This window comes from Desmodus rotundus, chromosome 1 (assembly GCF_022682495.2).
Source record: "Desmodus rotundus isolate HL8 chromosome 1, HLdesRot8A.1, whole genome shotgun sequence".
NCBI lineage: Eukaryota > Metazoa > Chordata > Mammalia > Chiroptera > Phyllostomidae > Desmodus > Desmodus rotundus.
In genome coordinates, this window is record NC_071387.1 from 43,227,353 (window position 1) to 43,244,780 (window position 17,428).

General features: G+C 42.5%; 1 protein-coding gene across 5 annotated transcripts in view; it reads right to left on the reverse strand.

Moving 5' to 3' along the window:
- Window positions 1-17,428, reverse strand: part of PCSK5 (proprotein convertase subtilisin/kexin type 5) — a 421,805-nt gene that overhangs the window by 284,642 nt on the left and 119,735 nt on the right. For all 5 annotated transcript variants that reach the window (XM_053923627.2, XM_045191544.2, XM_045191524.2 and 2 more), the window contains exons 4-5: window positions 16,241-16,384; window positions 13,210-13,286 (exon numbers count right to left, since the gene is read on the reverse strand). In XM_053923627.2, coding sequence (XP_053779602.1) covers window positions 13,210-13,286; window positions 16,241-16,384 — 221 coding nt within the window. The remainder of the gene's footprint in view (window positions 1-13,209; window positions 13,287-16,240; window positions 16,385-17,428) is intronic.

The window sequence follows — 17,428 nt, forward strand, 5'->3', positions numbered from 1 at the left end:
ATTACTCCCTTTAATCAGTCACTTTCCAAGACCCACGAATGCTACCACCCCCAGAAGGCTTCCCCCAGCTTTCTGCCCGCCTCCTACAACCACACCTCGGAACCCTCTTCCTACCGTCTGCAGCGCTGGTTCACAGTGGTTTTGTTTTGTATCCACAGAGCTTCTTACTTCAAATCCACTTTAAGGAGAAGTCCCACCCTCTAAAATAATTTGAAATAGATTTTAAAACAGGGTTTAGTTGTGGAAGAGGGAGTTACAGCCACTTCACACAGCCTCCTGAGTGATACTTGGGCAGTGTGTGAGATCCATCAGCAGACGCGGCGGTTCCATGAAACACTTGGGGCAAACCAACGGTCTCGCAATCACATCCTGCCTGATAGTTTATTTTGATTGCTGTACTGTATTAGTTAAGAGATGGATCCAATATTAATTTTCTCCATACCATAAGTGTATTACCAGTTTCATTTTTTACGTGCTATTCTCCTAGGTGGTATTCAAACAATCTGTTGCAAGACTACATTCCCTGACATAAGCACTAAATTCGCATAAACTACAATTATTTCCATGAATTAAAAAGTGTCTACTGCTTATGAACAATACACAGTCATGTGCTGCTTAATGATGGGGATGCGGTTGGACAAATGCACTTCTGGGCCATCAGTTTGACTATGGAGCCGTGACAGAGTGCTCTTCCACCCACCTAGATGGAGCAGCCTGCTGCTGGACTGCGGCCCGTGCAGCCTGCCCTTACACAAAACACCACGGGATCCAATCAAGCACGAGAGAAAACGAGGCGAACAAGAGACAGGGTGGATGCAGTATGTGCGAGGTGACTGCGGGCATAACACAGCATACTGTTTGACAGCAAACCTTTTTTATGTGAGTAAAAAGCGTACCCAGTGAAGTAATGATGAAAAGCACAATACGGTAAACACAGACACCAGTAACACAGTTGTTTATTCTCGTTAACAATACTGTAGCACATATAACGGTGCATGCTCTACTTTCACACGACTGCAGCACGGCAGGTCTGCTTATAGCAGCGTCACCACCAGCGTGCGAGTAATGCGCTGCACTACGATGTCGCGCCGGCTGCGCGGTGACTAGGCAGCAGGCATTTCTGAGCTCCGTTATAACCTTAGGGGACCGCCGTCACATGCGTGGTCTGTCGGGGACCGAAATGTCATGATGACTGTATTCAGAAGAGCCCCTAGCACTGCATTCCAAACCAGAGTGCGTGCTGTGGCACCAGGAGCGCTCTCTGGAGGCCGGGCTCGCTTGCGTAAGCGACGTGAACCTGCAGTGGATGTTGCTTTCTCCCTCTGGAAAGAAAGGGCTCCGATAACTTTGAATTTCAGGTTCTTTCCTGTAACTGAGTTAAGCACAAACATGGTTTATTAAAAGGCTAGGGGGGACCTCGGAGTTGTGGGAGCACAGTATATGCGAGGCGGTGCCTGAGGATGGAGAGAAACACCAGCTTCTCTGTAAGACTTACTGAGGGGGAGAGGAAGAAAAACACATGCGAGTGAGTGAGAGCTTACCTGGCCTCTTCTGTTGCTAACCTGAACAGGTGCTACTACTGGCTTTTAGAACCTAGGCCACATGGCTATGTCATCGACCAGAGCAAGGGAGGCTGAGCAAGTTAACAGAATCTGGCATTTTCGGCCGCCACACTGCAGAGTAGTGTTGGCTCTCCATCCAGACTCCTCAGACAGACATCCCTTACACATGAAAAAGGATTCAGATACTGAGGGACCGACGGAATTACCCACTACCTATCTCACATGAAGTTTCCCAATTCGAGTCAGAATATATGTAAAAATGCTTTATGAATTCTAAAATTCTAGATAAATTATTATTCTCGGTTGATGGTTCTTTGGTATTGGAGAAGGTGAGATCTGAGATGACTTGGAGGGACTAATGCCAGCCGAGGAGCCATAAAACCTGCCCTTTTCTCTCATTATCTCATGGAAAACCTATTCTGACCCTCCTGAACTCTATTTAGACTTTGATGGGTTTCTAGCCCAAGGCAAAACCAGCCAAGGTTTCTTTGGGAACAAAGTTGTTCTCCACTCTGCTGCCCAAATCATGTACCAAGCTTCTCAAAGCTATAGAAGTTGTTTACAGGAAAACCAAATAAGCAGCTCTTGTTTATTGATTTTTTAAAATTACGACAATGACAGGCATTAACTTTTCAAGCATGAACAACAGGCAGGGTTTGTCCATGTATCACCGTAAGCATGCTTTTACAGGGTATTGCTCAAAACATCCCCCTGTTGTATAAAAGTTAATAATCATTTGATTGTATTTAACTCATCTAGCAGTTACATGGGTCTCCCTTCCCCATACACATTTTCCCATTTCACTCCAAATATATGTGGGAAATCCATATGTGCTATATTTATACAGATTTCAGAAACCTACAAATCTTATAAGGAAAACATGAATTTAAGATATGAGTACCATTGTTAACAAACATCTCGCTAATCTCCCTTTACCTACAAGGTCAAGCCATAACAGATGTAAAGTTGTGAGTATTCTGTTTCCACAAGGATGAACTAAACATGAGTTAATGCCCCTTATAATAGAAATAAGTTTTGCAATGGGGATTCTAACAGAAGCTCAGAGAAACACGATGGGGAAATTAGATATTGATACATTGAACCAACTGATATAAAACCAGTAGGCAGGATGATAAAATATAAAGAATATTCATATAATTTGCAACACCTTATCTGAATGCCTTCTTGTATGTGCACTGGAGTGGCAAAGATTTCAACACACACAAATGAACATCCCTACAAACACAACAGCAGGAAAAATAGGTCTTGTCCCTACATATCCATGTTGTGGAAAGCGGTTCCACCAAAATAATGCCACTCATATTACTCCCCATGGAGGGCTGGACAATTTGATACAAACTCAACCTATCTATGAAATAAATACAGTCGCTCTGGCATCACTACATTGGGAAAAACTACAGTTACAATAAAGGGGCCTCCACTGTCCCATAAATGATTCAAAGTGTAGATAATAAGACAGATGCAAAAAGTTTACATGATAACGAGCTGCTTCTGAGATTGTCCCTCACTTTGGGGACGCTTTTGTCTCCATTTGAATAAAAGTGCAACGAAGTCAAGTCCTCTCATTCTTAGATTTTTTTTTTCCCATTCAAATCCCAGTTCCTTCTCAGATGCTCCACTACCCAACCTCCCCCAATGCTCCTTATGTGATAACAAAGATGTGTGGATAAAAGACAGAAAATAAAAACAATCAAGAGTTTTTGTTTCAAATATTTCCCATTCTTCAAAAACCATTAAAGGGACTTATTTATTTAGGAAAGAAGTAAATAAATTTTATGAAAGAGTCTGATATGCAATGCAATTAACAACACACGTCACAAAGAAAACTGCTGCGCAACTCGCGTTCCAGTCCGATCGCCTAGTGCAAACTATGTGAACGGGTGCCGACAGTGGGCAACTGCTAGACACAAATGCGTGCTTCCTTCTCTGCGGGATGACAACATTATGCCAGAGCAACCTGACACAGGGGCTGCTGGAGGGCTGGGGAGAAAATGAGAGTTTCTATTTGGTAATTGGGACAGGGAAGCGGGGGCAGGGACCCTGTGGAGATGGACCAAGGAGGAGGAAAAACCAACCAAAAGCAAAAAGGTCATACAAAAATCTTTGGCAGTCAGCTAATCTCAGCCCAGGATGTCATCATAAGGTATTTTATCTGCAATTCATGCAAATTCAAGTGCACTTACTAGCATATATAAATTATACACAGATAGCATAGGGTTGTCTAAAAATAGAATAAGGTAAACTCTTCTGACAAAGGTCAGTCTTTTCTAAAATTCATGAGATGGCAGCTTATAATGAGAAAGTGGGGATTCAGGACAGGATGGAAAAAATCACAAGTAGCCCAACGCTCGTCTCAGTTCCTTTGTGCCATTTTCAGTGTTCTATAGGCAAGACAACTCGCCACAAGTCCCCAAAACAGGACACAAGACCATAAACCCTCCTTAGGGAAGGAGATTTCTGATGCCCAGAGGCTCTCTGGAGGCACGGTCTTTTCCTCCTGCAGAGAATCTTTCTTTTACAGCCCACTCTGTACTCTTGGGAGTTGTTGTTTAGGTGCAAAGCCACTGAGAAGCATCTCTTAGCTTATGTGATGCCAACCTCAAACAGTCCGAATCTCCATGCAGAGCAATGGGAAAACTACTGACCTGCCCTCTAAGAACTAGACTACAACTTGATCTTATTACTTAATTATTATCACCCTTAAAATAATATTAATGACATCCATACCTGTGGCATGTTTATGTAGTTTCCAAAACATTATGACCATCTGGTACTCATTCAAATTTAATTTAAAAAACCCAACCTGTTAATACATACTAGTAGAATTTTTTGAGGACACCCAAGCTTCAGCTTTCCCATGCCAACCCCTGATCAAACCATACCTAAAGCCTTCATTTTTCTTTTCTTTTTTTTTTTTTAACTATAAAGCTTTCCCAGTCCTGTGTCTGCCTTCAAGTGATAATAGCTCACCCTCTTGCTAGAGTAAGCTCTGTTCGGTAGCCTCTAGTCTCACTTGGGTGGCCTTTTTATTTCCACAGAACAGTATCATGGTGAAGTCAGATCTATATCATCATTTTCTGTAAGAAATGATTTTTGTGACTTGTTCAAAGTCACACATACATAAGGTGAAGGCAATCTCTGTGGACCCATCCCCACTCTCTGGAGAAACAGGGCCCCGAGTACCAGCACTTGGTAGAGCCGGGCTGTGGAGTGTGTACCGATCACAGTGGGGCACCGATCTGGTATTCCAGGTCTCCCAAGGCAGTAAACTTACTGAAGCATGTGCTCAACACAGGGATTGACTTCTCATCTACTTGACCACAGGGTAACGTAGCTATGAAGGTATACAGATGGCATGCGAACAAGGCGCTCAAATTCTGACCGCCACTTGGTGCCATCAGGCACTTCACCTCTGTCTAGGTATTATCTTTGATGTGGGTGGCTGTGAGCAGTAATGAGACACAATGCAGATATGCTAATTTTATTAGCCGTTGCTTACATTGCATTCAAATATAGTCAAATAGCAACCCAGCAGACTTATAGAGGCTTTGGTTTGTTGTTTAAGTTAAACAGGGACATTGCGATGCTGATGTGGCAAGAGAGGCTCTGATAAGAATGCTTCTCCAAGGCCACTGATAGAGCGAACAACAAGGCTGGGACGGGTACCAGGCCCCATCGGAAAGCAGAGCATTTTCCCCTGCATCACTTTGCCTTCTTTCGTGACCTACGCTGTGAGAACTAATCAAACATGTTCTGATCTAAAGGACATATTTTCTATCTGTTCACCTTTATTAAGGATTGCAACTGAAATGCACATCTACCACTGATACTAAACACATACACCTCTCAAGTACACCGGTACAATGGGCTTCTACTGTCATTAACTTAGTTGCTAAAATATAAAAATGTTGACAGTCTGTTAGCTTACAATAACAAAATTCCAACTTTAGTTCCTTAACTTAGAAGGCATTTGATTAGAAGAGAAGGCAACCGGTACCTAAATAGCACCCTGAAAATACTAAAGTGAACTATCAGCCAGTTTGCAGTTGGATTATATTTTCAGCATGTTCTTCTTCTGGTATCTGTACAGCGTGAGGTCCATAAAACAAGGGCTCTTTCCCCCCCTCAGTGTGCCTTCTTGTTCAGCATCTAACATGAGTGTCCAATCTGGCTGGTCACATTTGAAAAGTCTTGGATGCCTTACCTAATGCTCTGCAATAACACAAATAACACCCCAGTATGGACTTCTCAAGGTCTTCCTGCTCTAAGTTTTAAGTACGACTAGGCATAAGGAAACAAGGGGAAATATACAGGTCCAAGGTGGCAGTTGGAGGAGAAGATTAAAAGAGAAAGACAAATAAATACACCTGTCTGGAAACCCTGCTCAAATGCTTAATCCATTATTTAAAAAGGATACTTGATACTTATCTCTCTCCCAGACTGCAATTTCCATCTGCTTTAGAGGCCTCAGGAATTTGTGCGTTTGTTTTTTAAATAAGATATTTAAATTGACGCAACTATCAATTATGCATGTCAATAGTGCATTGGGTTAGCATAAATTATGCCCAAATCTCACTTTAATCTACAGCATCAATCAGACCTTTTATCAACACTGTTACTGAGAGCCCCACGGGCGTGAGCCCCCAAGCCCTCCGGGACAGCACACCCAGACGACACAGGGAAGAACAGAGGGGCCTACCGGCTTCACTCTCACGCTCAGGAGCCCAGAATAACGAATGAGGCGCTTTACGAACATGAATATTTATACTTCTGGTGACAGGTATATGGGAATTCTAGGTTAGATAACCATTTTCTATATTTATCCCACTCTCATTAGAGAATAAACCAGCATTTAGACAAATCCTATTTATATGCCCAAGTATTTTCTTTCTTAGAGGTGTCTAAACATTTTTTCACTTACCAAAGACACCAGGCTAAAGGACTAACATATCTGTCAGTCACAGGCCAGTCAGGAAACTTGGGGCTCCTTTATTCTGAGTAACTTGAGAAAAATTTATTCATGGGGCCCATGTAAAGATGGGGATAGGGTTTGGGAAACCAATAGGGAATAGGGCAGCATTCCAGAGTAAGTGACACCGGAACCCCTAGCTTTAAAGCGCCTTGGGGAAGAAGTGGTTATTGATACCCACAAAGGGCAGCTCTTAGGAGGTCAGTCCTAGGGCCACCTGCCAGGAATTGTAATCTTTAGGGATGCAGGTAACTCCCAGTGCCCCGGGAAGGAGGGAGCAGAGAATAAATACCCCTTCTTCCCACTTATGCATCCCACTGATCTCCTGCCTGAGCCTTCCATTGGCCAAACCCAATCAGAACCCAGAAGGCAAGGGAGGCCACTAATGCAGTCTCGAGAAATCAGCTTTCAGGGGTACAGTGTAGGGTGAAAGGTTAAAAAAAAGGACTGCAACCACTATATGAGAAAACACCACTTAATAGGTCACTACTTCGATTGGGACACATTTTGCTAATTCATCTAGATGAGCCAATTAAGGAAGATACTCCTAGTATTGTAAGTAAGGCCAAACCTTTTTTGTCTCAAACTAATCCTCTTCTCAGGATCTGGTCTTGCCTCTCTATTCCCTAGCTTGGTAAATGTGATCGCATCTAGAAGAGGAAAGATTTTATGAAGAAGTAACTCCACAGCTGCTGTGAAAACCCAGTGGAGGGCAGCCAGTGGGGACGAGGGAGGCTGAGCGCAGGCATCACCGGGGAACTGGTGTGAACTGCAGGGTGGGGGCAGGAAGGGCAGGGCAGAGTGGGGAGGAAACATGCAGGTGTGGCTGGTGAAAAGCTGAAGAGTTGTGGCACATTCAGGGAGCTCCCCAAGTCCTGACAGACCAATAAATAAAAAAGAAGGAGGAAGAGTAGACAACACTGAGCAGACCAGACCTTATAATGAGGGAGGAGTGGGGTCCTGAAGGGGCTTGCATTTTTAACAATATTATCAAAACATTAAAAGATTTTAATGTTCTTATTTTGGTTCAGAAATATCACTCAGTAGGATGGGGTGAGACTGGAGACAGAGAAGCCTTTTAGGAGATCTTTATAAGGATGCAGGCGAGAGAAGGGGGAGACCAGCAGAAGGCTAGTGTGGAGGGATGGACGGGGGGCTGTGTCTCTGGAGAGCTATTACAGGGGAGGACTTCAGTGGTGAGCACTGTCAGGATGCGGTGGTGGGCGGCTGCGCAGAGGAAGGGAGCGGGATGGCGGGCTTCTGGTCTGAGAGGACTTTTCCTATTGCACTACAACTTTCTGTGAGGCCCCCAGCACCCAGATAGTGTTCCCAGAACCTACAAGATGGTCAAAATTGTTAACCTACCTCAATGTATTGATTGTATCATGAACCCACATAAAAGAAATGAATTTTCTAAAATAGTCACTGCAGCGTCTTTCATGGACATAAAATCCATGGCTGTATATGAAAAGTGTCAGATACTGTTCACAGCTGTCTGTTTTGTATACATTCAGCACCTAATCTGTACATTTGTAGACACGTTACATAAATACATTTGATAATCACTGATGTGGTAAGTACTACGTAGTATACTGTAGCTGTTATTTTGAAAATATTTAGAAAACAAATCAGCCTCTTATAATGGCCCTATTTTTTTTTCTGGTAGTTTTTGTCTGATCTGCTTAGCTATAAGGTAATATTATCTTAACATATTTGGCTAAATCCTATGTATGAAGAAATAATGCTTCCACATTAAGAAGTATTAAGGTCATAGAGATAAAAGCCATAGATCTAAAGTGGTTTTTTGTTTCTCTCAGATTGAAGTAAAATATTTCCGTACAATCGGACAACACTTGTCTTGGAACACCCCCTCCCACAACAGTCCTCACCTACAGGAGTAAGGCAGGCCGCACGCACTTCATTTTCTGCAACATGGCAACAGTCTTAAGGTCCGAGATTCTGTGTGAAAGCAGACTAAAGTACCACCCTGTGTAAGTCTTCCTATAGACAGAGATAAGAAACAGAACGAAAAATCCATTCCTTTTGGAAATGAGTCTTTAACCTATGGGTTGGTTTATTTCTAAAAGGAATTAGATTCTGGGCCCATATATGACACACTCAAAATATGGTGCTGTGGTCTCATTTCCTACTAAATGTGTTGCTATGACTTTTAAGGAGAGGGGACATTTAACAAGAAGCAACCTAGGGAAGGGACAATCTAACTCAGGCATCAATAATTCATCTCTCAGAAATGGGAGTGGTGGTATGAAATGCCAGGAGGCTGTTCCATTTAGAGAGAGGCATCTTCTCTCGGAAGCCTAGAACAATACAGTCTGCTTCACTCAGAAAGCTAATATGGATGGTGGCGAGGCTGAATTGGAGGACTAGTTGTATGGTCTCCCCTAATAAGGCTGTGTCTTTAGTATCAGTTATTTAGGTCTGACACATGACCATTTGGGGACTTGGGAAAGTGACAAGAAAGGGATTTTTATAACTCTTGTACTTCAGAGGTGATTACCTTCACCCCAAAGCTTTGACACTGGAAATGTACTCATGTAATTCTAAGAGAAATGGTTTGCATAAAGTTGTGGCAGTACATTCTCTATTAGTACTGGAAATGCTTCAGGCATTACAGCTTCTTACTAAGTCATCTCCCAATCAAGCCATCAGTCTACCATCCAAGTACTAACCAGGCCCGACCCTGCTTAGCTTCTGAGATCAGACAAGATCGGGTGTGTTCAGGGTGGTATGGCCGTGGACCCAATCAACCCACTAGTTAGTAGCCTCTATTATTTCACCATTGCACCCTCCCAGCATTTAGCACAGCATCATCATTCACAAAGTGGGGTGTCAATGAACACTTGTTGGATGAATGGAAAAATGCCGCCACATATGAAATAGTTTCAAATACACTCTTGACGCCACTGGTCAGATAGTACAATGAGGAGGCACTTGCATAGTCAATGCCTCAACTTCCTTATTCTGATGATGATTAGAAATTCTTCCCCTTCACTATTTTACATCAAATTCAAGGACTCATGCTCCATGAGGGAGGTGGGAAAATGGAATTAATGAAAAGCAGATTTACTATAGACAATGAATCATAGCTCCCAGCCCATAAAGAAGCAGAAAGACCTAACAGAACCTTTAACCATGGTAAAAAAAAAAAAAAAGACCTCCAAGTCAAACTTTAAATATTAAATGTTCACATACATATGTATTTTGATGTAATTATAAATTTAACCCCTTACTTATCAAGAACTGGATAGAGGAATAAAACACAATTCTAATAACAGCTATAATTATCTACCACCTATTATACAGGCAGCAGTATGCTTGGTTTTAGATACTTTATTGCTACCCCTTAGAAGTATTATTATGCACATGTTAGAGATTTAACAAGTAATAAAGCTCAGAGAAGTTAGGCCAAAGACTGTAAAGCTAATGAAGGAGAGCCAAGGCAAGTCAACTCTTCTAAACTACAAACCCACTCTTATTCCCTGATGCCAAGTGACCTCTCTTCGAACAGAATTATCTGTCTATGGAGCCATGCTTAAAGACAGGTCCATCAGCCCTATCTATGGTTATGGTGTAACAGACAGAGAGGATATTTTAACTCGAAATATCTGAATACATGCTCACGGTCAGCCAATAAAAAAAAATCGGGCAGCACTATTGAGAGGAGGTAAAGGGACATCTGATGCCCCAGGTGACTGCTGACTGTCACAAAACAGAAGTAGACAGTGCTGTGGTTGCACCTCTGAAAATGCCATATTCTACACTCAAGACTACAAACCTAAGCACACATCTGGGACAGTTCCCGTGTCTCCCAATAATCAGACTCACACCATACTCCATGCACCACGGACAGTGCTTCAAATGGGTCAAAACAGGACACACCAGAACAGCCAGCGTGAGCAGACCACTGTGACACTCCTTAACAAAGGCCTTGGGGAGTGGCCAAGTGTAAGAGGAACCCTTACAAAGGATACAATTTTTCAAAGGCAGACTGTAAAAAGCCATCAAAGCTAATACTCGAAGGATTGTCTTTACATGTGGACTTTGTGGTTGGCAAAGTTAGTCACAGGTCAGATCCCCCTCGGAGACCAGTCCCCATCACCACTGAGACTTCAGTGTGAAAACTCAGCGCACGTAGACTCAGAGAACCGACTAGACAGCACAGCGCGCTTTCATTTTCTATCTGTGGGCCTTCCTGTTCCTTGACATCCTGACAAGGGTGCTTTGGGTGTAAACATGATCTAGACCTTTCTATAGCTTTTCTGTTTCTCTTTTCTCTACACAAATGTTGACGGGATAAATTGAGATAATGGCCCGGCCTGTGGGGCTCAGGTGGGTGGAGCACCTTCCGAAAACTGTGAAAGGTTGTGGGTTGTTTCCTGGTTAGGGCACATGCCTGGGTAATGGGTTCGGTCCCCGGTTGGGGTGCATGCGGGAGGCAATGGATGGATGTTTCTCTCCCTCTCTCTCCCCCTCCCTTCCCTTCTAAAATCAATAAGCATGTACTCAAGTGAGGATAAAAAAAATTTAGGTAATGGATATAGTACAGTCAATTCTGCTACACTGCTTGCCTTAAAAACGCATCTTTTGATTGCTACATCTAAGCAATTGATCAACAATGGCTGATATGTTTGAACATCATGTGAAATTTGCATTGGTTTGCATACAATTTTGTCCCCTAAACTCTAGGCAAATGTAGAAAACACGCCCAGCGGTTCTAAGCCCTGTACAAATACTACAGACACACCGTGCTCCACACCACAGGAGCACAGAGGTCCCTACCGCCCGCGTCAGGCTGCTACTTCCCTTGTGACTTCAGATCCTCCTCCTCCCATTTCAGAGTAGCTTTCGTGCTGCCGGGCTTCCGAAGGCCATCCTGGTGGAGTCCTACCCTCTGCTTAACTTCCCCCCTTTCCTCCCAGTCTCCTTTGTAGTTTTCCTTTCTATTCTCTGTTCTTCATAAAAATATAAATCTTTATCTCTTTTTTTCTTATTATTCTTTAACTTTGCACACAGAAGCGTAGGCAGGTGAGGAGGAGTTGAGCTAATGGGCACACTCTTCCACAAACAAACTTCAGGTCTTTTTGAAGGTAGAGTGTCGTAGGATTGTAGTTTTATATGTTTCTTAATCACTTTACATGGATAAAATTGGGATTGGTTTTAATCATTTTTGTGTGTGTCCCTGATGAAGTTTTTCAGTGTTGAGCTCCAATTCCATTTGCTTATTCCTCGTGGTTTAGACTTTGCAGAGTGCAGGTATTTTTAGGAATGAATATGTATTGTTATAGTGGAGTAGACAGTACACTGGTATTTATTAGCAATGACTTTACTGAAGCTTCAAGTTTTTTCTTCAGTGTTTCACGCTAACTTGCACATTAGGTTAAATGCATGAGCTCAATGTCTCACACTATAATCCTTTGTGTGAAATTCAACACAACTTTACACAGTGTAATCTAGACAGCACTGACCAGGTCTGAAAGCAAGTTTCATGTAGTTCCCTTTCTCTTTAGAAAGTTCTAGAAAATTCTATTTATATGTCCATTTGCAGGCTAATGTTTTCACCACTAAATCTGCTCCACAATATTCACTCAGTTGTTAATATTAATAATCAGCATATTTTCCACAGTAACTTTTTTAAGGCTCCCTGGTAGATGGTACAAAGAAAAGAAAAGGGAAAAAATCCCATGTACAGTCACAATTATCTAGGTCATATAATTTCATCTAAACTTATTGACTCAATTAAATAACCCTAGCTGAGAAACTTTTCCCTACGGAAGAAATACAGGCTGGAAATAGTACGTGACAGATGGGCACAACAGCACTCTTAAGACGTCTGCAATCCTGAACTAAAACACGCAAATACAAATCAAGTGATAATATCTAAATCGCAGCATTAGGGCTGAAGGAGCTCTGCAGTAAAAGGAAAAAAGTTAATGGGATCTAGAGATTAGAAATATCCATAACCTTTAAAAAACTTATATCGTTATAAGCAAGAAATACCATTTTCATTTACTTCCTGGAGAATGTTAAGATATTCTACCTTATCGAATAGATGTGCATTTTCAATTGCTTTCACAAAAGCTACTGTACTAACTGGAAAGTGTAAATGTGGTCAAATGGGTTTCTATGGCTCTTGACTGTGGAGATAAGAAATGCGTTCCGCACGCAGCAAGCCTAGTAAGTATTCCAGGTATATTAGTGGAAAACGCCATCACTACAGGGAAGAGGAGAGGAAAGAGACCTCAAGTACAGAATTCAATCAAATCTGTTGAATTTACCAAAGAACTCTTTTGGGGGATACTTTGTTTGCCTTTCCCTTTAAGTGCCCCATCCCTAAATAAATGGGTCACAGGTCAATAACCACTCAAAGGCAATGTTCCCTAGCTCTACTCTCAAAATTTGGAAATGTTGAGCCATTCTCTGAGTGTTCTCTCTTTCTGTCTGCAATGATTCTTATTATGTGGACCACTCCTTTTTATTACCCAGAAGCTTCAGTGGAAAGATGCTTGTTTATCTTGGAGCAAATTAGGGATCATTTGTTACCAAGTATTTCCAAGAAAAAAAGTATTTTCCCCAGCAAAAGCAGAGAGTAAGGCTCCTTGCCAGCCACACGCCAGCCACCCTTCCCTTGGGCCTTACTTGTTCTCGTTGCTTGCATCGTAACGAGGCATTGGGTCCAAGTCATTCCCATTCACGTCACAACTGGCCAGAGCATCCTATGGCCACAGAGGAGAGCGAGAGAAAGAGACAGACGGTCATTAATTAGCCATTAACCTGAAAGTTCATGCATTCTTAAACACATTTCTGCAAAAGAGTAATTAGATTAAATAATACATTCATGGTTCAGTGGTGTCAGGATGCCTTGTTCAGTAGTAATCAGTGTCGGACTTTCTTCCCCCCTAGGGTGAAGGAATACTCTCCACAGACCAGAGAAGTGCCCGGTCCATTCTCGCCAGCACTGTTTCTCTTAGACCACGAACCGGCCTCTCACGCAATTTTTCCAGCTATATCCCCGATTACCATCTTTTCTCCATGGACTTTCTCTCTTTATTTCTTCAGTGTCAAATACCTTATAATTAAAAAACTTTTTAAGATAAAAATCATTCACAAATAATCAGCTGGTCAATTAAAAGTCAGTATTAGAAATTTATTATATCAGGTATCTTAGCATCTCTGTTAGGTGACATTTGTCTGGTTTTAAATGTTTTATCTACTAGAAAAGAATCTACAATTCAGCCTTTGTTGCTAATATCAATGGCCTCCTACACCAATCAGAATAACGAACAAAGTTTTATTCTATGTCAGGGTTCAAAATGAGGCAAAAATATCTGAAAGCAAATTTATGTCACTATAGATAGAAGTAATTTAGGATGTTTTGAATTTTCTGATACTTTATTATGATAATTCCTGATTTTAGTTTTAGTGAAAGTAAATGTTATCTTTGTTTTCTATCTTTATCAAAGGCTCTGTTTCTGAAAAAACTGATGGTATGTAGAGTTTGAAATGTTTGGGGTAAATAGAGGAAAATATGCAATTCCATATAAAGGTAGTAAGTCCCTGCTTCCTGTACGGAGGGGGCCACGTGGTCCTGAGCGCACAAGGGGAGTGTGGCTAGTGCGCCTCGCTAATTTTACTGACAAGGAAACAGAGGCCTAGGCAGGTTAAGTAACTTGGCCAGAAGCGTGAAATGAACCACACGTGGGACCAAGACTGGAACCCAGGCCGTGTGACACCCCTTCCATTGTGCTTTTCTCTCCTCTTTATGGCTCTGACATTAGGAGAACTGAGAGAGTACCAGTACTGCTAATTATGCAGATAAATTCTGGAATGTTCTTTCAAGGAGGGAAAAAAATGGCAAAGGTAAAGAAGGCAATCACAATTAGGTTAAAGCTATTTGCATTTTATCAAATATCTTCGGATGCAGTGGGGGAGCAGGAGAGCCCCACCAGAACAGCACTGCATACGGCAGGAAGGACTTCTTTGCTAGGAGATAGGCAGCCGCTCTTCTGTTCTATATATGGCCTGGGTTAACTTACTTCAGTCTTCAGGCCTCATTCCTGCCCTACCAAATGAGGTGACCGAACTGAAGTTCCTTTTTAGCCCTAAAATTCCACACTGTGAAGAGACACAAGTTTATCCGAGTGTGCTTAGACATGGGGTGAGAGTGACCACTCCAATGTTTTGTTCAAGTGACAACTAAATGAACTTCCAGTTCCTTCTCTCTCTCTTCTTTTTAAACCTTAGGGAAAACCATCGAATTTGGGGGAAATCACTTCAATATTTCATTGTAAAAATTCACTTGTAAGGATTTTTTGCTGAAGTTTTGAAATACAAAGGGCAATGAGGAAGAGTGGTTGGAGCGGGTTGAAGTGTGGGTGGCGCTGGGTGTGCTGTGTGAAGGAAGGTCCTCACGGTCAGAAACACAGGTGACTGTGGGAGACAGTGGTAGTTTCTGATGTGCCAGGACGTGATCAGGAAGCACTGTATTTGCAAAGACAAAATGGAGTGTTTTCAGGTTTGAATGACAAAAGGAAAATTAATTTAAGAGAAATGAAATGTCGTTGAACGAGACTGAACAAATGAGAAACACTGGAGAAAAGAGATGGTCTTTTTCACCCAAGTGGTTCCGTGAGAAGCATGGAAGTGCTTGAAGTCAAAGTGGGTTTGTAGTGACCTTAGTGTGTGCTTCTGGGCGGGAAGGACGGGCAACAGGAAAGAAGGCAGAGGAGAGGTCAGGAGACATGGATGTGAGTGGGATCCACCAGAAGTTTCTGTTAGGCCCTGACAAGAATCAGAGAGTCGTTATTTGCAGACACTAGGGGGTTACTGCAGGCTTGTTAGTAACAAAAGAAATACTTTAAGGAGAACACCAAGGTGTCAGAAAACATGAATTTGGAGCAGGCAGAGAATGGCACATTAGGAAATAATTACAGCACTTTTCACCAACTTACGGAGGAGAAGCCCAGGGAGGGATCATTCTGGGGAGCAGAAGACAGAGGAGGGGCCACTGGCATATTCCTAGACAGTAAACAGCACTGTGGTAGAGGGGACTCAGAGGCCCCCAGAGCAAAGGATCATAGTGTCCAGGAACAGGTTGTCCCCTCACCCCCAACATGGCCACTGGGTAGTAAGACCACAGTTTTCAATGAAAGTACTGAGTTTCGGCACTTTTGGTTGTTCTGTGACCTTGGGCTCATCTGATGTTCTCTTTGAGTCCTGGAATTGTAATGCCTTCTTAAGAAAAATAATTCACAGATTCCTGAGGATAATTACTGTCCTTGAAAAAGGAGAGAGATAGACCAACACAGAATAACTTGAGAAAAGTTCCAAGTACACTTTTCTCCCTAAAAGAAACAGCACTGCCCAGCTATGTGGATGAGCTGGTGAGAAGAGCGGTTGATGCTGGTAGCAGGTGGTGTGGGTGCAGGGGTTTCTGCTTCCTTATCACCTGCTCTCTGTTGTCAGAACATCAAAGGCACTCCGAAGCTGAAAGCATTTATCTCACGCTTCCTGGATTCTAAGTATATCTCTTACAAGACTGGAGCAACACACAGAGACAACTGGATCTGTTTGCTGCATTTGTCAGTAGTTTTCCCCCTTTCTGACAACTCTACCATGATTTTACTTGCTTCCAAGGAGGCAAGGTGTTCCAACCACAGCAAACACTCACGTAGTTCTGCATCAGATCCGGATGGGTTCTCTCGATGCCGTCGTCCAGGATGGTGACCACGATGTTCTTCCCCGTGTAGCCTCTCTTCCAGGCTCCTTCAATGTTCATGTCTGACTGGCAGGGATGCGTGTTGTCGCTGCAGTGCTGAAAGGGGAGAGGCAGCATTGGACATTGCAGATTACTAAATAGTAAGGAGGAGGGAGAATTACCCACTTGTTAAGATAATGCATTAAAAATCAACAGCAATTTGGTGGATTGTCTGTTAGAGTAGAAGCATTGGTCTCTAGCACAATAACAGGGGAAGGCAGGAAGGATAGATGTGGCAGAAGCAAAAGAAATCTCTTCTGCCATCTCTGACTTGTTCTAATACTGTGGATCCTTTGGAAAAAATTATAAAATAAAATATATTTCAACAGCAGAATAACGGAGGTACATTTTACTGTTAGCATGTATTAGTGCTACAAAAAGTCATCATAGCTTTTCGTTTACAAATCCACGTGAGGTAACTGAAGAACATACACTTTATCCTTCCAGCCACCTACAAGCCAACCCAGCTACAAACGAGGACCAGCTCAGGCAGTATTTGCACAGTGTCAGCCAGAGATGCGCTGCTGTGAGAAACCCGGGAACAGCAACAAAAAAAAGGATTTTCAATCTTCTGTCAATAAATTAACAGTGGCTGTTGTACCATAGTTTGTAGCAGGAAGATACTCATTCAGCACTATTCTGAGAAGGGAAGGAAGAGTGGTACGTAGTTTGGAATGGTGACACACGGGAAAACGTGTGGGGGGGAGGTGCGCTGTGGAAACATCGAACCTTAGCTCATCATGTGTTGTAATTGCATTCCACAACATCGAGAAATGAATTAATCAGCAGCTCTTCTGGATGTAATTTACTAGCATTCATCAACCCACACAATTATTACTTCTAAGTCCATTCCTTTTGAAATATCCCTTTGAGTGGTGTTGATTTTCAGCTTAAAACTCAGGAGAGAAACAAAGGGAAAGAGATGTACTGCAGCATAATGCCAAAGCGACATGAGCCACCCCAGGTCTTCCACCATTCGCTATTCTCTTCCTGCTCTGTGACAGCTCAGTAGATCAGGACGCAAGCTTTGTATGTGCTAAGCACCATGGAGACCCGACTGCCAATGATTCTTCCAGCACATACTTTATTGAGCACCTACTA